Below are 24,443 nucleotides of genomic sequence, written 5' to 3' on the forward strand. Positions count from 1 at the left end.
TCGTGCCGTTAATCACTACGAATCCGATCGAGCGGTTTTAACTAGTGCAATGCGAGGCCAATGGTGAAGGGACGAAAACGGCCAAGTTGTAAACAAACCACAGGATTTATTCACAAATGTACAATGGTGATAGAAAAGGGATACAGAGGAGAATCTTAACCACCTTACTTATGTTTGCCCAGACAAGGGCCCTCAGACTCGTTCGGGGAAGGGGAGGAAGAGGGGGACACGCACAAAGCGCGGCCGCTTGGTGCAGTTCGCCTGGACGGCTCGTTGGGCGTTTCCCCCCCGAGGATGTTCGCGGCAGGGAGGTCAATCTCAGTCGTGCACGTAACGGGAATCCACGGGGCGTGTCCCAAAGCCAGCGAGGCAAAGCGCACGTGCAGGGAGTCCAGGCAGAGGTTGTCAGGGCAGAGAGCGCGTTCAGAATCCCGGGACAGAGAGAGGGTCCGGGCCGGGTTTTATAGCCCCTCATCAGTCACTCCCCTTAGCTCTCATTGGCCGCCGTTATTGGCCACTCCCCATTAGCCCTGATTGGCCGCCGTTATTGGCCACTCCCCTTTAGCTCCCATTGGCTGTTTGCTGCTTACCAGCCACGCCCTCCAGCTCCTCCCTCGGGCCTGCTAGACTTGCCCTAGGCCCATGACATGGCATTCCAGGCTTCAATGAGGCCTACCCTTACTATATATATCTAGTCACGTCTGAAGCTCACGTTAAGACAGGAACCTCAGAGTGGGCCGAACGATCTTTTATTTCACTGCGTTTAATTAATTAATTCTAACTCTACTGTCCACGGAGCTTCAATTCGGCCAAAATAACGGCGGCACACAGACACGGAAAGAGATAGGTGAAACACGTTTTCTCACCTTTTAAAGGATTTATTTGTAAAATAAACAGGGAAGATTGGGCCACTCAAGAACATTTATTTTCTTCTTATTCATTCACTCCAGTGCGGCTTTAGCTTTGTGCTTCGGATCGTTGTCCTGCTGAAAAGTGAATCTCCTACCCAGCTTCAGGTTCATGCTGACTCAAGCAAGTTTTCATCAAGGATTCTCCTGTAATTTACACTGTACATTGTCCCTTCTATCCTGACAAGCTTGCAAGCTGCTGATGAAAAGCAGCCCCAAAACGTGATGCTGCCACCACCATCCTTGACAGTAAGGATGGTGTTGAGTGGGTGATGTGCAGTGTTTGGCTTGTGCCAGACGTCACACTTTGAATTTAGACCAAAAAGTTCAATTTCTGTCTCGTCTGACCAAAACACTTTTCTTTGCATGCCTGCAATATCATCAAGATGCTTTTCGGCGAACTCCGTATAAGCATTTAGATGCAACTTTTTCAGCAATGGTTTCTTTCTTGCCACCTGTCCATAGAGGCCAGCTTTGTGAAGGGAACGGGATATTGTTGATTGATGAACACTGACCCCCATCTCGGCCATAAAACCTTGCAGATCTTTCAAAGTCATAGTTGGATTTACAGTGACATCTCAAACCTGTTTCCTGCTTGCCCGGCTGCTGACTTTGGATGGGCAACCTGATCTATGTCGAGTCTGGGCGGTATAAATAGTCTTCCACTTCTTAATGATGGATTTCACCGTACTCAAAGGGATAATGATGATGACCACTCCTTTTTGCATATTCAGAGGCATAGGACTGCTGAAGCAGTTTGTTGGTTGTTGGGCACAATCCTGGACGGGTTGCTACTCTGATGCAGGATACTCAAATAGCTCATTCATCCCAGCCAGTAAGTTGATACTCATTTTGCTGACCTTGGAAAGATGACAGGCTGAGTCAACCCACCTGGTGTTAATTCAACGGCATGACAGGGGCTTCAACTCAGGACCCTGTGATCTTAAGCCAGCCACCTTAACCGTTAAGCCAACACCAGGCTTCAAAGGGATAATGAGTGACTTTAGGCTGGGAAGTTTGAAATCTTGTAATTCTGAAAATCCTTCTCCTGAAAGGTGCTTCTCCTCCACTTTATGTCTGACTTCTTTGTAAAGCTCCTTGGTCTTCATGTTTACCTTGTTGGTTGACCAAGTGAGTTGCACCTTAAAACTCCTTAGATAAGTGGTGTAACTTAATTTTTAAGTAACTACTACCACTACTACTTGTTTATACATAATGTTGATCAGACAATCACAAACAAAACACCAAAAATAAACCAGAACGACAAAGAATAAAGTTACTTTGTCAGATTTGCCGAAACTGTGGCAGATTTATTTCTGTCAGCTGCGGCGGATTTCAATTCGTCCCATGCAGCGCAGTGTCGCCGCAGACAATATGAATCAACATCAGGTTCGGCCAACCAACTCTCCTTTCTGATGGCTTCCAAAGTAGGACAATATTTGCTGCTGCTTCTTCATGCCAGAGGACATGACCCACCAATCTCAAATGCCTCTTCCTCACAACAGCAGAAAATTTTGGCAAATTAACGTTCTTTTGCAAATTTTAAAGTTAAACCACTGATTACATACAGGTGAAACCTATTACACTTACTTTGTAACCTTTCAAATGCATAATTTGCACCTGAAGTGATTTTGAGTTAATTAGGCAAAGGGTTTGAATACTTGTGCAACTGATAAGCAATCTAACTCTGTTAATCCAACTTGACATTTTATCTGCATTTTTTAGCTTTATAACTTTGGAGTAATTTGTAAAGACTCGATAAGTTTGATTTGAAAGCATAAGCTCAGGTGGAGTAAAAATGTGAAAACTTTGCAGTGGGGGGTAATACTTTTGCAGGCTACTATACACAATTGTTTATAATGCAAAATGAGATGACACGTTTGTCATGATAAGCGAGACCTTTTTGAATTCAGACAATCAGCGTGTCTTTTCAGGTCCTATTAAGGCTGAGAATTTCGATCAATATGAAGGTGTTTCCTTTCTCACAAATCAATCTTCACAGAAGGTGCAATTTCATTTTTCAGTTACAAAAGCTAAAACACTTGCATTTATTGAATATAATTTAATAAACAACAATGATAATGTTGCTAACTCTTATTAAATAATGCTCCTTGGCTGTTGTTAAATCATTATAGATTGTTCTCTAATTCCATTTGTAAAAATATAGATGGCTTAAAACTTTGTTCCACAAATGTCGAAATCAAGTGATGGTGCTTGTACTAACAATACAACAACATTAATGATAATATTGCACAAATGATTATTTATTTAGTGATTTATTGAGAATGCCATTTCCTCAAATAGATCCCATGAAAATGTTATTAAAATTTTTTCCATAAATGCTCATGTATGTATTTATACATATATTATATATTGTTGCGGATCTCAGTGTACGGCGCTCCCCTTACCGAGGGGGGGGTTAATCCCCTCGTCTATTAAGCAGGCCGTCTCCGGTAATGGAGCTATGACGTCACTTCCGGTCAGCGCTGAATAGGGTGGTAGGCCAATTGTTCCTATTACCTAATTACCAGCGCTAATCCCTGGTGTTGGGCTAGCGGCTAGGGTGCCAGCTTAGGATCCAAGGATCCTGGGTTCGAATCCCGGTCGATCGCTGAATTAACGCCAGGGGGGTTGACTCAGCCTGTCATCCTTCCGAGGTCGGCTAATTGAGTACCAGTTCACTGGTAATTTCCTGCTTGTCGTAAAAGGCAACAAACAGGGTTGGTGGCAGGAAGGGCATCCGGCCGTAAAACATTGCTTCAAAAAGGGGACCAAAAAACAACAACAACCACGGTCCCCGAAAAGGCCAACCCCCGCTTTGCGGGGAAAAATGGCCTCTAAACGGTGGTTTTTAATTACCAGCGCCTTCCGGTAAGCGAGGAGATGAGCCCCGCCTGAGTCGCGGCTGTAATGGACATGCCGAGCGAAGCGAGCCACGACTCAGGCCGTTAACAAAAGGACTAAACCTGATTATAGCGGTTGGCCAAATCGTGCCACAGGTACTCAATGGGGAAAAGACTAAGACGATCGGACGAGAGGAAGCCAAAGAATGAGAAGGGTGAAGGAAGAACAAATAGATTTATTAACTATCTAAAAGAGGAAACGAAAGAAGGGAATATACAAGAAGAGGAAACAAAAGGACATAGGGCAACCTTAGATACTCTTATATAACACGCCCATGACAATACAAACAGACTCACACGAAAGGTAGCTGGTAGGGGAGGAAGGTCCAGGCAGATGGTTCCAGGCGATGGGATGGTCCAGGCTCCGGGCCCGCGGGTGAAGAAGGGCTGGCAGCTTCACGTGCGACTGGACCTTACAAATGCGAGGGGCTGGAATGCGTGTACGTACAGCATGCCGAACGTGCTCAAAACCAACGGCGGTTCGTGTCAAAACCGATCGTCCCAAACGATCCTCTGCGCAATGTTCTTATATTTGCCGCCTCTGTGCTGTTCTCTCGCGTTGGCCGATCTTTTGCCAATCTTCTCTCCTCGCATCTGCTCTCTTGTTCATCTCCCGGTTCATCTCCTGAATCCTCTCTTCTCTGCCGTTAAAGCGCTTGCGCTCACGCTTTTATTGCAAGCTTCGCGTATTAAGCCGCGTCCGCTTTGCTCCGCCTACCGGTGAACACGCCTCGGCCCGGATTGGCTGCGAGGGTTCATCAATACCTCCCCTCGTGACGCGTTGATGGGGCCACGCCTGTGTTCCTGGCCGCTCCTCCCTTTTTCTCCCACTCTGACTGCGTGCGTCATGGCGGCTTGGGACCAACAAACAAACCAAAAAGGCAGCGAACGCTGCATTACGGCTACTTGCACTTTGGAGAGAGCGAGAGATTGGGGATAATTGAAGGCGCCTAAGTTATTTGATTAATACAACGCAGAGTCAAACTATTGGAAACAGATCCTTAACTGAAACATAGACTCATGAAATAACTAAAGAAGAAGCCTATGGTTTGCTACGTGTTGTACATGGCCTAACTAGGGTGCAACCTTTACAAAGGGGGATATTTACAAGAATTATTATTTTACAAAGTGAAGGTTCTAAAAACCGTAACACAGCACCCGTCTCTCCTCCAGGCACGTCCCGTGCCGACAAAAACTTTAACTTAATGTGACACTCAGGTGTAGTAACCCTCTACTATTAACCTTACCCTGAGTGCGACAGTTTTAAAACAATTAAGTATGTCCCGCCTGCTGCGTTGCATTCTATCTAACAGATTCACGCCCACAGGATAACCGAATCACGGAATTAATTCTCAAAACTACACATTGACGGTGGGGAGCATTATTTACAAAGACACACTATTTGGTATTTACAAAACTAAACCCAGGACCTGTTCTTTTGGGAAACAATAGCAGAGTTTTTGGAAAGAGGAAAGGTCATGCACTGCACTGCACCGGTACACCATACCCCCGGGCGCTCCGAGACGCACATTTGATATTGCAGTGCAATCTCAGAGCATCAAAAGCACCACCATAAAGCACCCAATACAAAAAAACACAAAGCACCATCCAGTGCACAGTTATACAGTTCAAAAAGTCACACTGGCGTCCTCGCTGCACAGCTGATGTTCTGCTGGGGTCGATGTTCTGGGTGTCTTCTTGACTTGCTGCCTATTTGAGAGATAACAAAAACACAAAAAGAGCACAAAAGTGTCCACTTTTTTTTTGTTTAATAGCGGCCAGCAGGGGCCAACTAGGGTGGTCCACCTGCTTGGCATAGGTGCCACCTTTATCGTGGTCCGCAAGCAAGATTCCCCAGCAGTGGCCATGCCACAGCCGTGTGATCCATGCTGTGGTGCTCGGCCACAAACGTGTGGTCCATAAGTGGGCTTGGCCACAAACGTGTGGTCCATAAGTGGTGTACCGGTCCAGGCAGGCAGGCAGCGGAGGTGTGGGCACACCCCTGCGGCGCCTGCACGCTTTCCCCTCAGTGCCCAGAGAGCACGGTCAATAGGTGGGGCCACACGTGGAGCATCGTGCGGTGGTGGTCACTAACAGGCCACACGCCCAGCCAATTGACTCCACTAATGCACCCAACACAACACTTCCGTGCAACTACCCGCACCACAGATGCCAATATCCAACCACAATTTACCTACTCCCTATACCTACTTTTAAACTACCCTCCCCGGTACTCGTGAAGGGGTCCATCTTTCCCATCCACTCCTTTCGCACCAACCATTCCACTCCATGTATTCCATACCATTTATTCCATACTCCATGTACTCCATGCTCCATTCACTCCAGACCATTCATTCCATATTCCATTCTCCATACACCTGTGCTTCACCTGCACTTGCACACTCACCTGGTGCTCACACACACCTGGTGGCACTTGCACCCTCCTTCCCTCCAGGACCATTCACTCAATACAACGCACAATCACACTTTCCACAATACTCTGCTCAATCACTTCCTGCACACACACTGCATCATCTGATCTAACTACTCCCTTCTGAAACTCGTGCTTCCCAGTCGCCCCTTATACTATTGCACTCCCTTGTCATTATAATCCACTAATCTGCTACGTCCCCTCTACAGGTACATGTCGCTACTTAAATCTACAGTTACCTATGGTCATTTCTAAACCCTAACATTATAACCTAACCCTCCCGGGCTAGTTCGTACAGCTAATCCCCATAAATCCTATAGCTCCTTCGCCCCCACATATGATGTGAGGGATGGTAAATCTACCATCCCTCTACACCATGTACCATTTGCCATCATCACTATCGCTAATCCAGTCACTACTTTGAGCCTCGGTGCGTCAATGCATTTTCAAAGCTCGGCTTCGCAAAGCCGAGCAATGAATGCGGGTGGTTTGGTCTCCTGCAGGTTGGGTCCGTCCGGCATTCGATTCAGGGGAGGAGGTTTCGTCGGGCCAAGGTTCAAAGCACCATCCTGGCGCGGGGCCTTGCGCTCCCAAGCGCGATGGCCCAGCCTTGCCCGGGTGGAACACCGCCACCACAGGGGGGCGCCGCGCCGACACCTCCTTCCTCTCGAACCGGGCCGCTTGCTTTGCCTGGCAAAGCACGGACTCAACCGTGCAGGGCGGGGCCCGGCCCGAATCGTGCACGATGCTCCAAGCAGGAGCGACGCGACACCGATCGATCCCGGCCGGCTCCCGCAGCACACACTGCCGGGCACGGACCGGGAGCTCGCGTCGGCTATACGTCGGCCTAACCGCTGCCCCGGTCAACGTCGATGCTCCCCTCGCATGCTCACATGCATACGCGACCCCTTTTACACTCCCCACACCCGGTGATCCAACGCCGCTCGTACATCCCACACACTTTGTCACAGCACTCACTCGTGCATACCCCTTTCTTACGCACTCTGTTATGCACCACTCCTCTCGTGCACCTTCTCGCGCACTCATCCTACTCGCACACTCCATCGCACACCACTCCTCTTACGTACTCCGTAACACTCACCACGGGTGTGCACTCCTGCACATACGCACTCCGATGTGCCCTCCCGCACACGCGCCACAACCAACTCAGGTGTGCGTTCTCTCACACCCGCCACAACCAACTCACCCTCTGTGTCACTCTCATCACCCATACCCTCCGACGTGCATTCTCGCTCGCACTCGGTTTCACACTCGCGCTCCGACGCCATTCGTACACGCGCGCCGTTCACCTTCACACACCTTTTCCTCACACGCGCGCCATTGCCATTCACACAGCGCACCACGGACCTTTTACGAGCGCCCGGGTGCTTTCGCGATCCCAAGCGCGTGAAAATTCTCTTCGCGGCAAACGCTGTCCTGCAAAATCTCCCCGCACAATATACAGCCCGACTCACCTGGGCGCTTCTTCCTCCTCGCTCCAACACCACCTGCAAATCTTTATAAGGATTAGCAGGTTCGGCATCACGATGCGAATCCAGACTTTGAGCATATTCCATCTCTCCCTCCCGCGAGTGCTGTTCAAAGTCCGCGTTCTCTCCAATTCCAATTTCCACTACTATTTCGATTGATTAGGTTTTAATTTCTTTTTCCAGCCCAACGACCGCAGGCTCTATTAAAATTTTCTTTTCTAATTCGGCGCACGAATTGTTCCGGCTTCCCCATACCCCGGGTCGCGATTTCTACCCCGGTCCACGTGACTTCGCTTTGCTCACCTTCGCTCAACCCGCGCTTCTCAAGCCGCGTTACCTCGTTGCGTACAAATGCGCTTTTCCCGCCCGACCTGCGGTTAACCTCCCTTTCACACTCCCTTGCTTCATACCGGGCTTTGTCCCTCGCTAGCCCCTCATTAATTTCTCGGGCTTGGCCATTTATGCCCTCCAATTTGCTTCCCAATTGCTCCCCCATTCTATCTTCCACATTACTCAACCCGTCTCTCAATCCCCCAATTTGGTTTCCCATCTCGTTTCTCAATTGCTCACTGGTACCCCTTGCTTCGTCCCTCTGCATTTCTATAGATGCTCGTAGTTGTTCTAGGAGCACATACAGGTTCCAACCCGCTGGCACCACGGGCTCGGCCCTCGCCGCCATGTGCGAGGCGCCGCCATATTGTGCCGCCGCTACCACGTGCGAGGTGCCGCCATCTTGTGCGCCTGCAACCCCCACTGTTACACCTTCCTCAACCCCCTCTTCCATTACTCCCACTGCCTCCCTGGGGTCCTGGGTTGACTCTAACCCCTCTTCTATCTCCCCCACCGGCATCTGATCGCCTTGACCATCCATGGCATGATATAATTTGGTTTTTTAATAAAATTTCGGCCGCTCGTAATTTTGACCAAATTTTAAAGATGGATTAAAAAATTTGGTTCGGGTCCAATCACACTCCTGACACCAATTGTTGCGGATCTCAAAGTACGGCGCTCCCCTTACCGAGGGGGGGCTAATCCCCTCGTCTATTAAGCTGGCCGTCTCCGGTCCTGGAGCTATGACGTCACTTCCGGTCAGCGCTGAATAGGGTGGTAGGCCAATTGTTCCTATTACCTAATTACCAGCGCCTTCCGGTAAGCGAGGAGATGAGCTCCGCCCGAGCCGCGGCTGTAATGGACACGCCGAGCGAAGCGAGCCATGACTCAAGCCGTTAACAAAAGGACTAAACCCGACTTTAGCGGTTGGCCAAATCGTGCCACATGTACTCAATGGGGAAAAGACTAAGACGATCGGACGAGAGGAAGCCAAATAATGAGAAGGGTGAAGGAAGAACAAATAGATTTATTAACTATCTAAAAGAGGAAACGAAAGAAGGGAATATACAAGAAGAGGAAACAAAAGGACATAGGGAAACCTTAGACACTCTTATATAACACGCCCATGACAATACAAACAGACTCACACGAAAGGTAGCTGGTAGGGGAGGAAGGTCCAGGCAGATGGTTCCAGGCGATGGGATGGTCCAGGCTCCGGGACCACGGGTGAAGAACGGCTGGCAGCTTGACGCGCGACCGGACCTTACAAACACGAGGGGCTGGAATGCGCGTACGTACAGCGTGCCAAACGCGCTCAGAACCAACGGCGGTTCGTGTCAAAACCGATCGTCCCAAACGATCCTCTGCGCAATGTTCTTATATTTGCTGCCTCTGCGCTGTTCTCTCGCGTTGGCCGATCTTTTGCCGATCTTCTCTCCTCGCATCTGCTCTCTCGTTCATCTCCCGGTTCATCTCCTGAATCCTCTCTTCTCTGCCGTGAAAGGGCTTGCGCTCACGCTTTTATTGCAAGCTTCGCGTATTAAGCCGCGTCCGCTTTGCTCCGCCTACCGGTGAACACGCCTCGGCCGGGATTGGCCGCGAGGGTTCATCAGTACCTCCCTTCGTGACACGTTGATGGGGCCACGCCTGTGTTCCTGGCCGCTCCTCCCTTTTTCTCCCACTCTGACTGTGTGCGTAATGGCGGCTTGGAGCCAGCAAACAAACCAAAAAGGCAGCGAACGCTGCAATACGGCTACTGGCACTTTGGAGGGAGTGAGAGATTGGGGATAATTGAAGGGGCCTAAGTTATTTGATTAATACAACGCAGAGTCAAACTATTGGAAACAGATCCTTAACTGAAACATAGACTAATGAAATAACGAAAGAAGAAGCCTATGGTTTGCTACGTGTTGCACATGACCTAACTAGGGTGCAACCTTTACAAAGGGGGATATTTACAAGAATTATTATTTTACAAAGTGAAGGTTCTAAAAACCGTAACAATATATATATATATATATATACTGGCACAAACCCATGGTAAAAAAAAATACAACAATAGAAAAGCCTGAGCGTGTGATTTTATAAAAAGAAGAGAAGATCGGACACGCCCTCCCCTCGGAGAAGCATGGTTTGCTACGACATTGTACACTTGCTCAGCGCACTGACGGGCCGTTAAGACCCGGGGAAGCAAAGTTAGTTAATTTTAATATAGATAATATAGACAAAGAAAATCGAAAGAAAAAAAAAAATAGAAAAATATAGTTAAGATATAATTAAAAATTCACCAATATAGATATAATTATTATAGTTAATTGAAAAAAGGAATAGAAGAAGATATATAGAAGAGAATTTTGGGACATTTATATTGTCGTGTGGCTGCTCTCAATTAATACCGGGAGTGTCACGGATAGCAAATCGAGCGTTAATTCAAGGCGTTGTTCAATACGGATTTCACTATCAACACGCGGGAAGAAGAGAGAAGAAGAAGAAGCTTGAAGCTTTTACCTGTCGACCCGCGCGGCAGCTCCGATCCTGCAGGAAATGAACTCTCACGAAAAACGGCAATTAAAGTGTACAAAAATAAACAAGGCTTTCTTGCCATGGATGCCGATAATACAAAATAAAACACGACGCTCAAATAACTGTCCTAAATTGGGATCCCCACACCAGACTTGAACACAGACCGAGGGATAAAATAACGTTGGAAAGGAATCGTGATTATTTATTGCACTTAGCTGCGAGCGGCTTGTGGGGTCTCGTCAGGATCGCCAAAAGTCGTCCGGTGCGTTGGTGGGAACCAGGCCTCAACGCGCCATTGTTCGTGCGCTGCCAGGCCTCACCGCGTGAAGCGAACGAGTGTGCAGCCCGCTTGCTCCGCCATGCGATGTCGTCACGAATTCGGCACAGAACTGCGATGCACCCAACGTTCGTATCGGAAGGGAGAGAGGGTTGAGGGTGAAGGAAGGCGTGAGGGCAAGAGGTTGGAACAGAGGAATGGTGAGGGTAGTAGCGAACGAGGTCCAGGCACGAAGGGTCCAAAAACGAGAAGGGCAAAATGCCGGCGAGTGAGTTATTTTATCGCTCGTGGTGTTGCGTCATTGGTCCTTCCTTCCAATCAGTCCGTCGCCTCTCGACGTCTAGAATGATCTTCCCACGTCAGTCCCTCACCATTGGCCGAGCGCTGCACGCTCTCCTCCTCATGCCATCGGTCGGTGGCCAATCAGTTTGTCGCCTCTTCCTACCAATCAGCGGGTTGCTCTTTGCTCTGCCTCTGGCCAATCACAAGTCCTTCCTTACTCTGGCCTTTCATTGGTGTGATCTCTCCATCAACCCCTCGACCAATCCATTGCAAGGTGGGCATGGCCTCAGCCGGCCTGAACAATGTTTTATCGCCATGTTGGCGCAATGCGTGGGCATTTCCTGCCTGTACTTCCGGTGAGTTTTATTGTGGGGTGGGGGGGGGGGGGGGGAATTTAGTTAGTATGTGTGTGCTGTTTGGCCTGACGTGTTTAGGTGTGGTGCCATAAGGGACAAAGGATAGATCACAGAGGTTTTGATAACAAGGTAGTAGTTAACATAATCCCTATAATCCCATAATCCCTAACTAGTTAACATGCCCCATTCCTTGTAATGGGGACGGAGATACACCTTAATCCGACATTCGGGCTAAACAGGTCCCTACTTAATAGGCTGGGCCAAATCGGAGGTGATTTTCCTAATTCAATGTAATTTACCTAAAAGTTGTGAGTGAGTATCAGGAACAAAATCATGAAAAAAAATTTCAAAAATATTGACGTTTTACGGTCAGACAGCCCATTACCATAGCAACAGTTACAGACGACTCAAAAAATGCCTAAATTGACGATTTCTCAAGCTGTGTTTGACCCCCAGAGTTGATTCTGGTACCAAAAGATGCAGAATTGAAAGCCAAGGATGATTGGATAGCTTAACAATGTCTGTGACACAATTCAATACCACTTTTATCCAAAAAACTGATTTTTGTCTGAAATTTCAAGCATATTTATGGAAAAAAATTGAAAATTTTGCTTTTTAATCATAGGATAACCATTAATCAGATTAAATTTACTTTAAATGGTCTTTTACAACCTTGTATTGTCCAGTTTTTATAACTGTTATAACGTTGTTTAAATTTGGCCATCTTCATTTCAATAAAAAAAAGTTAACAAAAGCAGCTTACAATCATTAATTTTAATGCCTGCTTTCGGTTGTTACTGTAAACATTCATCAGGGCGTTCAAGGCGCCCTTGCACACATCAAGGATAGGCGCTCTTGTCTTCGATACAACGGCAGTGAACTCTGGGGTCAAGAGTGGAGTCATAGTAAGACTGGAGACTGAGTTTGGCAGGAGTCTTCTCCAACAGGCGTGTCGGCACCACATACACGAATTGGTTGGAGGGGCGTCTTGCTCAATAGTGTATGGCCCCACCACAGGACCTAATGAACAGCTGTTCAAGCGACTGCTCAACACTTGGAGTGAATTGGACCAGGGCAACTACACATTGGTCGAGGTGTCTGCTCAACAGAGAGAGCTGGCTGGCCATGTACATGCCACCATCACCTTCCTTCAGACGTGGATGGACAATAGCACAAAGGAGACTCTTCGACACGACGACCTGGAGCTGGCACACCTCACACTGCTGTTTCTTGGAGGGACTGTCCCTGATGGTATGAGGACCATCACTATCAAAGCTCCTGGGGCATTCCACCACGCCCGTTGGATGAGCAAGACTTTATACACTATAAAGGTGGCACTCTTCCGTTGGCAGCTGGGAGATATGTACACACCCGAAGAGCTGGAAGACATAACCAGTCTGGCTGCATTCATGTCAGTCTTCTACACTAAAGCGTGGTTGACATGTACCAGTGCTGCAGATGCACCATCTAACGACATGTACCTGATGAAGAACCTCCTCAAGGCTGAGGCCAGTATCGCAAAGAATCCAACAAAGTGGCCTGCCAAATGACAATCTTCTCCATCTTGCCCTATTTTCTGCATCTCACCTTGTTAACCCCCTTGCCCGCATTTCTTCTTCCACCATCTTTAGCCAAGTCTTTCTCGGTCTTCCCCGTCCTCTACGTCCTTCTACATTCATTTCCATCACTCTTCTCAACCAGTCACTTTCATCCTTCTTCAACACATGACCAAACCATCTCAACCTGTTCCTCTTCACAGCATCAATCACAGGCTTTATTCCCATCATTTCTCACAATTCATCATTTGTCTTCCTCTCTCTCAACGATACTCCACACATCCATCAAACCATTCGCATTTCCACCCTTTCCAACCTTCGTTGCTGCTCTACGTTCATTACCCATGTCTCGCTCCCATAAATCATCACACTTCTCACACATGCAGCATACACCTTACCCTTCAGCTTCAACCACACTCCCCTCTTCATCAGCACGCCACTCAGTTCCCGAAACTTCTTCCATGCACATCTCACTCCAGCAACCGTTGCCGAGTCTGATCCACCTTTTCCATTCAGCATGTCTCCGAGGTAGCAAAATGTTTTCACACCTTCGAGCTTCATGCCATCTCCAAGATCCAACTCAACATTTCCTCCATCTGCAGCTCCCTCTGTGCACACCTTACATTTGAATGTAGCTGCCACACTGGTTAATGACCCTCTCAGACCACTACATTTTTGATGAACCCACTCAGCGCACATTGTACATTGAATGGAGTTCACTCCGACACCCTTCCTGCACACAGCACAGGGCCACTTCCCAGTTCTTTCCACCTCACCACATGCTTTACCACTTGCCATCACCTTCGTCTTTCCGATATTCACCTTCAGACCTTTTGTCTCCATACATTCCTTCCACTTGTTCATCTTTTCCTTCAGTCCATCCATACTTTCCGCAATCAACACCAGATCATCTGCATACAACAACTCCCACGGTAAACCCTCCTTTACGTTCTGAGCCAGCACCTCCATCACAGCAACAAATAGTAGTGAACTTAGTACCGACCCCTGATGCACTCCCACCTTCACCTCAAACTCACCACTGTTCCCATCCTTCGTCCTTACAGCTGTGCGCGCTCTTTTGTACATTGCCATCACTACTCTGATAAACCATTCCTCCACTCCTAACTTCCTCATTGCCCATGGCAATACTTTGCGTGGAACCCTATCGAATGCTTTCTCCAGATCAACAAACCCAAAAAACAACTTCTTCCTCGTCTCCATGTACTTCTCCTGCAACTGCCTCACAATAAAAAGGGCATCTGTCGTTCCTCTTCCTGGCATAAATCCAAACTGTATTTCGTCGATCTTCACTTTCTTCCTTATCCTCCTCTCCAACACCCTTTCCAATACCTTCATTCCAGGCTCCAATAACTTTATCGCTCAGTACGAGCCACACTCTAGAGGGTCACCTTTCCCCTTGTATAGAGGGACGAGGGTACTCAGTTCCCAAGTCACTGGAATGCGGCCTTCTTTCGCCGCCAGATTACAGATCTCTGTCATTCTCTTCACACCCCAACTTCCTGCTGCCTTCAACATATCTCCCACAACTCCCGTCGGCCCTCCCGCTTTTCTACTCTTCATTGCTTTTATCGCTTCCTCAACTTCCTTCTCAGTTATCTTCTGTGCCGGTCCTAAAACTGGGTTACTCTCGATGTTGCCATCCCATTCATTCTCTGTATACAACAGCATTTCCATATATCTTTTCCATCTTCCTTTAATTCCATCTGGGTCCACAACGAATTGTCCCACTTCATCCTTCAAGCAACTCACCCCCAGCCATCACATCACACCTCTCTCGCTATCTGCTTTGCAATCCTGAATACTGCTCTCTGACCCTCTTCCGAATCGAAGCGTTCTCCGAACATTTTCCTGCATGCCTCCTGCGCCTTTGCTACCACTTTCTTTGCAGCCTTCTTGGCTGCCTTATAACTTTCATGCGCTGCTGTTTCTGCCCCCGTACCCTTCGCCTTCTGCCACTCCTTGAACTTCTTCCTCTTCTCGTCAATCCTCTTTCCAACTTCATCATCCCACCACCATGTTTCCGAGTGCCTTGGTGGTCCTTTTGTCCATCCACATACCTCACCAACGGCTCCCAACAGACGAGCTTTCATTGACATCCAACAACTTTCAAGCTCAACCACATCAGCCACTACCCTACTCAGCCTCTCTTTTAATGCCTCCCTTACTGTCACCTCTTTCAACCTCCACACCTTCATTCTCGGTTGGTACTTCACCCGCCGAGCTCTCCTCGCACCTTTCACCCTTATGTCGCAGACAACCAAGTGGTGCTGTGAAACAGCCTCCTCCCCCGGGATCACCTTTGTGTCCCGGAGGTGCCCCCTATCTCCCCTACGCACCATCAGGTAGTCAACGGTTGTTGTTGACCCACCTGACGTGTATGTAACAGGCTTATTATCCTCTTTCTGGAACTGAGTATTACAAATCAACAAATCAGCAAACTCCAAAATCCTTTCACCTTCTCCATTTCTCACACCATATCCGTAACCCCCATGAACTCCCTCAAAACCATCCATACTCCTTCTCACATGTCCATTTAGGTCTCCTACCACAACAACTTCCTCATCTTTCACGTTTTCCATCAGCTTCTCTATCGCACACCAGAACTTGTCCTTCTCTTCATCGCTCCGACCAACCTGCGGAGCATATCCCGAGATGACGAGCATATCCCTATCAGTGTGATGTTCACCAAGAGCTTTCCAATCATCATTTTCAACATCATCAACCTATCACTCACTCTAGTCACACTCACCACACTGTCTACAAACTCCTCAGAAAACAGGACACCAACACCATTCACGCCCTCTGGGCACCCTTGCCACACAAACTTGTATTTCTGTCCCTGCCTACCCTTCACCATTCTCACACCACTTCCCTTCCATCTCGTCTCTTGCACACAACATATGTCCACTCTTCTTCTGACCAATACTTCCACCACTTCTCCTGATCTCCCTGTCATTGTCCCTACATTCCATGTCCCAAACCTCAGAAACCGATCTCCACTTCGGGCTGTACCCTGTCCATATGTAGTTGTAATTGTCATGGTTCTCTTTTTGAGGCAATGTTTTTATGGCCGGTTGCCCTTCCTGACGCCAACCCTCTTAGTCGTCTCTTACGACACGCAGGGATACGGTGTACCTATTCTAATCCAGGGTAAACACTGGGAAACATTTAAAACATGGAAATTCTGGGGGGTGGGGGGGCATCACGGCTGCGGGGGCCCCATCAGCACCATGCCACGTTTGCCCGGTCAGCACCACGGCGGCCCGGTCAGCACCACACCCTTGGAAAGGACTTCGATGCACGTCGGCCCAGAGCCTCGCGTGAAGTCCAAGGACATATATGTATATATGACGGGATCCGTTGACTTAGGACTCAAGACTCATGACTGAGAGAAGGAACAACTGATATATTTATTTGATTCGTCATACACACAAGCTTGTGGAGAGCAAAACACGTCGGACAGAAGGCCACAAAAATGACCAACGCTCCAACAAGATGCTCTAAAAGAGCTGAACAGGGGTTTGCTTTATATAGCGATCACAATTGAAAGATAAAGGGTGACTCAGCGGCTCACTCTTTGATCTCACCCTTTGTTCAGTAAGGAAGAAAGGGTTTTAACTGAAGACCATGCCTGGCTTATGCCCAGATGAACACATGTCCGTAGTTTGGATAAACATTTGTTGAAGGTCAGGAAAAGCACATGAAGATAAGGATAGCCGATCGTAAAAGTGTCGGTATTCATCTGATTGAGTGGTAACGGCTGGTAACTTTATACAATAGATCCACAGTTAGAGCAGGAACAATAAAGAGAATATGCCAGCACAGTAACTTAACTTCTTAACAGGAAATATAAAGTTTAAGCAAAGCAACACATATAAATTGGTTATATTTTGTTAATTGAGCAACATTATTAGCATAATACTGGGAGGAGGATCTCAGGTCCCACATACCAAAATTCTGATAGAGGCTAGAAAGATACCGCTGGTTTCTTTCACAGAGTAAGGGATAATTCCTTATAAGGATAAAAATGAATAATAGTATTAAAAGGATACAGCAATCAATTAAAACAAAGCATATGGTTGGTCATACTTGGTAATAGGTCAAACAATAATAAGAACACAAAGGGGGGGGGGGGCACAAATGGGGGGGCCTGAAGCCCCACATACCGCCCTTTTGGATCTAAGATACAACGTTATCCACGAGCCAATCAAAGGCCTTTATTCAAACAAAGTAGGGGGAACAGTAAATGCAAAGAAACCACGCGAATGCAGCCCAGTGTGCATGTAGTGCCCAAAGCACCCCACATCGCATCCAGCAGGATGATTCGCGTATGTATGGGAATATGTAATGTGAGTCCGTAGAGACAGGAAGATCAAATAGCATGGTGAGCATGTAGTGTGAGACCATAGAGACGTGAAGATCGAATAGCGTGGTGAGCATGTAGTGTGAGACCATAGAGACATGAAGATCGAATAGCGTGGCAGATCCACAACGAAGGAGTCTGGTCCGGATGAGGTTGTGCTCCGCCAGAGGGCCAGCAACCTCCCCTGCGGAACTAGCTCCCCCCACCCTTCTCAGACGCGGTCCTTGCAGATCTTCGGTGCTTAATCGATGTCCATGTCCATAAGGCCTCGTACATGCTGGTGGTCTGGGGAATACACAACGTCAGTATCGAGTGGGTTAGGTCTGCGGCCTGGACGGCCAACAGTCAGAGCCTTATATTCCATAAAAAAAAGAGAAACTTCCTTTAAGTAGTCGTTTGCGTCTGCATGCGACATGTAGGGATCCAGGATAATCGGCTTCCTGGCAGGCGGGCCTGGCAATGCATTTGGGTCCGGAGCCGAGTCAAAATCCAGGGCTGGGACAGCAAGGGTTGAACTGCTGTGAGCTCGTGAGACATAAGTGACATGAGAATTACTAGACGGGGTCCGTGAAGACCAAAGCAAGTCCACATCCGAATCCAAATTCAATTTTTCAGTATAATCAAAATCATTTTCAAAATCGTTATTGGCAACATTAAAAATGGAAGAACATTCTTCAGACGCGGAGATCTCATCATTGCTGCTCAGTGACTCGTTCGGGTCGTCGTTCCAGGGTCCGCAGTCCGCAGTCACGTCGACAGCCGGAGGTTCATTTGGGTCCATGGTCAGCTTGACGAACACCATCATGGCCCCTTCCGGTGTTGTCTTCAGTGTCCATTCTGTTAACCACTTTCTCGCACATGCAAGGATTAAAGCCTTGATTAGTATTCCTAGGCCCCCGACCCACCAATTGGCATTTAGTTACCTCATCTCTATTCATAGCTGCATTTCCTGCGTCATGTCTGGAAATTCAAATGTTATTTTTACTTTCACCAATTTCCGAAAATACCTTCCTTTCTGAGCAATAATTCAATTGATGTGATTCCAGCGTACCTGGTGGAGTTCTGCTCACCTGGTCTGCAGAGCCGTGATCCAATCTGCACCAGCCCCAACCTGTGTTGTAGCAACCTAGCACAATTTGTTAAATAAAAGCCACAACTTTCCATTCGTTGTCACACTCTTTCCAGTGCAGGCCAACCACCTTTATCACTTTTTGGCATCCCAATGCTCTTAAACAAACAGCTTTAACAATGCCTGTTACAGTGAATATATTTCCCTGCTCCCTCCCCTTACTCAGGAGCTATCATTTTGATAAAATCATTTGAGAACACGTCCCAATGGCAATCCATTCTGCTCAGCCTTGCGTGCTCCTAACATAATACTGGATTCCAACCTCCTTCTGTGAAACTGTAACCTTCAACCACACGGGGTGCCAGCCACCCAGATCCCTAGCAACGCGTCCCAACTTTAACACAAGACCTCCACCACGAACAACATCGTCAGGTTGTGGTCGGCATCCCACACCACACCACATTCCAATAAAACATTCGTCCCAGACCACCCTAGGTCACCACAGATGCACCCGGCACGCGAGCTCACCCGTTCTCATTTCACAGCCCTTCTTGGGGGGCATGCTCCACCATGCAGCACCCTCTTCAAACTATGTCCTTTTACGAGCATGCCTACTCCACCAAGCACCTCGGTACACACGTTCCTGCAGCCTTATTCACATAGTACATACGCACCCCTTCAAATGTCCCCGACAACCTCGATCTTGGGGGAGACGGTCGCAGTGCGTGGCATTCCCCTCACATCACCTACGCCGCCCTCGTTCCCCAGTCCACACGACAGCAGCCCCCAGTGCCCATCAAAAGTGCCCACTCCACAACCCACAATTTTCCCAGGGCACACACCTGCCTCTTTGAAATCCACGTTTCATGGCGGTATATGTTGACAATCTGTGCGTCCTATCCTTTGGTTGGCGTCCGCCCTTGTCCGTCCTTGCGTTGCCCCGAGCAACGTCAGTGTCCGCCCTTTGGTGGACTCCAAATTCTTTATCTCTTTATCTATTTTAGTGAGGCGGCATAGCTAAAAAATCGTTCATTTTTGTGATAGAAGCGCCAGATTTTCTACATTTATAGCTTAATATATGTTGAATGAATCTGGATATTGGGGCATTGCAGATTGGCATTCTGATGACAGTGGCAGCCATTTTCCAAAATGGCTGCCAGCGGTTACTGGAATAGAACACTTTGGTCACCCCCAAGCTGCTGTTACCATGTTTTCAGCACCACAAATATAATTTAAAGACCAGTTAAAGTGGGAAAAAATGTATTCCAATGTAGGACAATATTAAATTAAAGAAATCTAACAACATGGTGTGATATAGTGGATTACACTGTAGCTGTATTACCAAAGGCCATTTAACAATGTTCAGTGAACATACTAACAATTACACTGTAACAGTTTGAACATAAGATATCTAACAATGTTCAGTGAATGTACTGAAGCCATTAAAGGGGCATTTTGCAGATTTTCAACCAATTTTTTATCGTGTGAAAAACACCTGCAGTGTTTTCTGTGTCTCTGGGGTGCAGTTCCAAAATGTGTGGTTCTTCCGGACACCTGTGTGTCATTTGATGTTTTTTTGGGTCAGATAATTTTAGGGTCAGCTCTCACATTCTCCTTCACAGAAGCAGAGGCCTGTGCACTGAAGAGCAGCCTTCTTACACTTGCAGCACGTTCTGCAACCACTCTTGCAGCCACAAGAGATCAGCTCGTAGCAGGATTTTGATGCTTGTGGTAATGTCGTCCAGTGAGGCTCATACAATCCTTCTGTCTTCACCCATCCCCAGTCAGTTGGTGATGGCAGCACAGGGTCTGGTAGCAGTGTCTTTCCCCAGATGTGACCACCCTGGTAAACTGCTCTCTTGACGTGCTCCACCAGAGCAGCTCGGGTAGGTGGTATTTTCTGCACTGAGTTTTTCCGTAGAAAGAGCTTCCTTCTTGCATCGTCCACCTTGGTGCAGGTGCTTGTTCTGTCAAAGAGAAGTATGACAAACCTCTCAATAATGTTCATTGCATCATCTGGGATCTCGTTTGGTCCACTTGCCAGCATCAGTTGTGCATCTGTCAATTCTGGAAGCGACTTCCATGTAGACCATGCTGCCTTCTTTCCATGTCCAGCAAAGCTGGATACGGTGTCACAGCCTGTCAAAGCATGAAACATTGGAAGGGCACATGACATCTCTGGTCCGAGACATGCAGCCATTTGGTGGGCTGCCAGGTAGCGAAAGCTCTTGCCTGTTCCAAATGCTAGCCAGAGTTCACATCCAGATGGGAGTAGACTTATGGCAAACACAGCCAAGACCACAACATCAGTGTCAACAGTCCGAATCAGCACCTGTTGGTGGCCATGCTGTGCAGCATGTGATATGTGCAGTAGCATACGACTATCAGCCTCTTCATGGCTGCATGGGGCCAGGGTGTGGAGATCTTGAAGTAGCTGTGTGCTGAGCACACCCTGCCCATCAGTGAGGACAACTTCCTTGTCTTCTTCACAGAACACCTGAAGGAGGACCCTGGACAAGAAACTGAATAGTTCAGTTTTGTTGCTGTCAACCCACAGAAAGTTCTGCCAGTTTCCTGGTATGGCAGCCTTCCCAACCACACGTCTCCTTACACCCTTTCCATGCTTGGCTCTTGCTGTGCCTTTCAGGGAGTCATCCTTGTAAGTATCCCAAACGAGGTCCACGCGTGACACACTGCGCAGATGAGAAGAGATGTATGGGATGAATATCTGCTGGGCATATTCATCAAATGTCTTGGCACCTGCTGGCCTCATCATCTGAATGATGGCAGCTCCATCAAGAACTACACAATTAGCATCAGGGGCATTAGTCTGAGCTGGAGACAGGTCCTCCAGGCATGTCAGAAGGTCACTCTTGGCCCCAAGTCGTAATATTCCTCCATCGGAGAGCGCTGGTGGCCATGCTTGGTTCTCATGCTGAAAGAAGTCTTCCAGGTTTCCATCTCTTGTTTGACAGCTAATGTAGAGTCGTGAGAACAGCTCAACATCACTTTTCATTGAGGTCAGCTGCTGCTTCTGCTTACTTGCCATCTTTTTTGTTGAGCCAACAAACAGTGTCAACCGGTTGCGGTGGATTGGGTCATCAATGGGCTTTGTTCTCTCCACAAGACATTCTTTTGTGAATGCTTGAAACTGCTGTTGACCAATCTTCTGTGCCTTTTTAACAGTCTCCACTGCCGATGGTTCAGCAATGTCTTTGCTGTCAAGGACAAGCAGGTCTTTGCTCTCCTCTTCAAATGGATTGCCCAGTTCTTCCAATACATTGATGAGGGAGCAGACGTCTTTCTTAAATGCTTTCTGCACACTTGCTGTCTGGTCATGGTGGAGCACCTCATCTTCTCTTCCCATGAGCTGGTGTGCATCTTCAAAGTCCTCAATCACTGCGGCAACCTCAGGGCCAGCTACCATCCACCGCTGAAGGGCACTAGGGTTGTCTGTAAGACCTACTGCCCCTCCATCACTCTTGATGCAAGCATTATTTTGCTCATGTGCTTGGTCGATAGGGATTGCTGAGAAGACCCTGTTGCTCTTCTGAATGGTGAAATTCCCAGCATTGAATTCTCTGGCAACATCTGGGTGTCTTGTTGGTAGTTCAGACATGTCATGGAGATGAACTGGGATCCAGCGGGCATAGTTAGTGTGGTCCAGAGCAAAGAACCAGGGGACGAGTTCTGTCAGAGCATCGAGGTACATGCTGAAAGAGGACTGACGCAGGGATCGCACATAGACCAGTAAACACAGCTCCAATTCCATGACTGTTGCCCAGTACTGGAATTGAGGGCAGCTCTCGCCCCTCTTTCGGCACCATTCGTCAAAGCTCAAAGGATCGTCTTCTGTATCTGTGTCACGGTTACTGTAGGCCCGATGTTGCAGGATGTATAATGCAGCCACTGTGACTTGGTGGGCACGTCGGGTGCGAGTAACATGTGCTGCACGCAAGAAGGTGTCGGCAGTGCCTGCTGTTGTTATCTCCGCTTGTACCAGTGCTTCAACCCAGCCACTGCCTTTCAACCAATCACCCAGGGTCTTCAGAGCTGCCATCTCTATATGCAGGCCATCAAACATCACAACAATCTTGTCTTCCCCATACATCTCTGGCCACTTCCACTGGATCTGCTTGGCAATCGCATACAAGGGTTTATGAATCGTTTATGAATCAAATGGCTGCCATGGCCAGCAGGGGGCGAGTTTCTGATGCCCCAATATCCATATTTGTTCTAAATATATTTGTCAACACATCTGCCGAATTTGGTGCTTCTATCACAAAAATGAACGATTGTGGATATATATTGAGCTATGCCGCCCCACTATTTATCTATTTATCTATCTATAATTCCAGCAATCTCTGTGTGTGTGTGTGTCTGTCTGTGTGTTTGTCTGTGACCGCTGTTTCTCGACAACCACGGGTCCGATATACTTGAAACTTGCCAGGTATATTGCTGGGGACCCGAGGATGTGCCTTTTCAAGGTTTGAAATTAATCGGACAAGTACTTACCGAGATATGTCCAAAAAACGCTTCAACCAATCAGAGAGCAGCGAGCTATCACGTGTGCCGAACGTGGCGGACACACTCTGCCTCGGATGGCACATTTGAGAGCGTATTCATTTATTTCACGTTTGCAAACTATGTTGGCGCTATGTTGGCGTTAAACGATGTTTTAAAACTAATAAAAACGAATTTGCGATTCATTCGCTTTCCTGCGCGTTTGTGTACGCGATGGCGATTTCTTTACCAAACTCCGGAAGCCGTTCGCTTTGGACCGAACCATTTCATGTAAATAGAGGGGGGGGTTCTGTGGTCGTTGCGAATGGACCAAACCATTCATGTAAATAGAGGGGGGGGATTGTCACTGTACTCGCAAGCCGTTCGCCGTTCGCTTTGGCGTTGCGAATGGACCAAACCATTTCATGTAAATAGAGGGGGGGGATATAATTTTAGATAGATATATAGTACGGGCATATATATAGTACGGGCATGCCCTAGTCTCTCCAAATTCTTCCAAATTTTTTTTTTTATCACCGAACCTGCGGATGTGAGGACACCTCACATTTTCCAAATTCCCTATAAGAATTCCCTACAAGGTTATTTCAGCCTCTGGCCCAATGGCTGTCCATGGCATGTCTACAATGTCTACAAAGGCATGTCTACAATGGATCCCAATATCCCAATTTAAATCCCAATATCCCAATATAAATCCCAATATAAATCCCATATAAATTGTAATCCCAATATAAATCCCAATATCCCAATATAAATTGTTTCAACTCGACTTTCAACCAAGTTTTACCGCCAACAAACCACCATTAACCTCCCCCTGTTATTTATTTATTTTCGTAAATAAACAAATAATAAAAATAACCTGGTCTATTTATAAAAATAGTGGAAATAAATATTGAAAATAAAAATAGAATAATAAAAATAGAAAAATAAAAATAATACAATAGTTCTCATATGTCTTACCGTCTGGTCAATTTTTTTCTCACCCACTGTGACTCACTCAAAAATTCTGAAATTCGTCTCATGAAAACACATCCCAGAGTCCAGTGTAACAGACAGACAAACACATAGACACACAGAAGACCCCAAGGTCCCATCAAACTAGCTTGTCCCCAGATCCACAAACGAAACATGTAACTTACTAAAATAATCACTTGCTCATAACTAATACTCATACTTACTAATACTAATACTAATTACTCATAATAACTCATAATTACTTACGTAATTACTCATATCACTAATAACTTATTCAAAATAATGTAATCCAGCTACCCATACCGATTTCCCAAAAAACTCGTGAAACTTCACCCCCATTCTGGAAAAACCTAGACTCAACCCTGACACCCCAAATAATTTCAGACCCATCTCCAACCTACCCTTTCTGTCAAAGTTTTGGAACGCGCTGTAGCCACT

At 47.3% G+C, this 24,443-nt stretch overlaps 1 protein-coding gene across 1 annotated transcript in view; it reads left to right on the forward strand.

Annotated features, from left to right (window-relative positions):
- LOC137431163 (uncharacterized) overlaps positions 1 to 24,443 on the forward strand; it is a 106,572-nt gene that overhangs the window by 51,793 nt on the left and 30,336 nt on the right. The window contains exon 6 of the mRNA XM_078781580.1: positions 2,843 to 2,913. Coding sequence (XP_078637706.1) covers positions 2,843 to 2,913 — 71 coding nt within the window. The remainder of the gene's footprint in view (positions 1 to 2,842; positions 2,914 to 24,443) is intronic.

This window comes from Myxine glutinosa, chromosome 7 (genome assembly GCF_964187855.1).
Source record: "Myxine glutinosa chromosome 7, kmMyxGlut1.1, whole genome shotgun sequence".
Taxonomy (NCBI): domain Eukaryota; kingdom Metazoa; phylum Chordata; class Myxini; order Myxiniformes; family Myxinidae; genus Myxine; species Myxine glutinosa.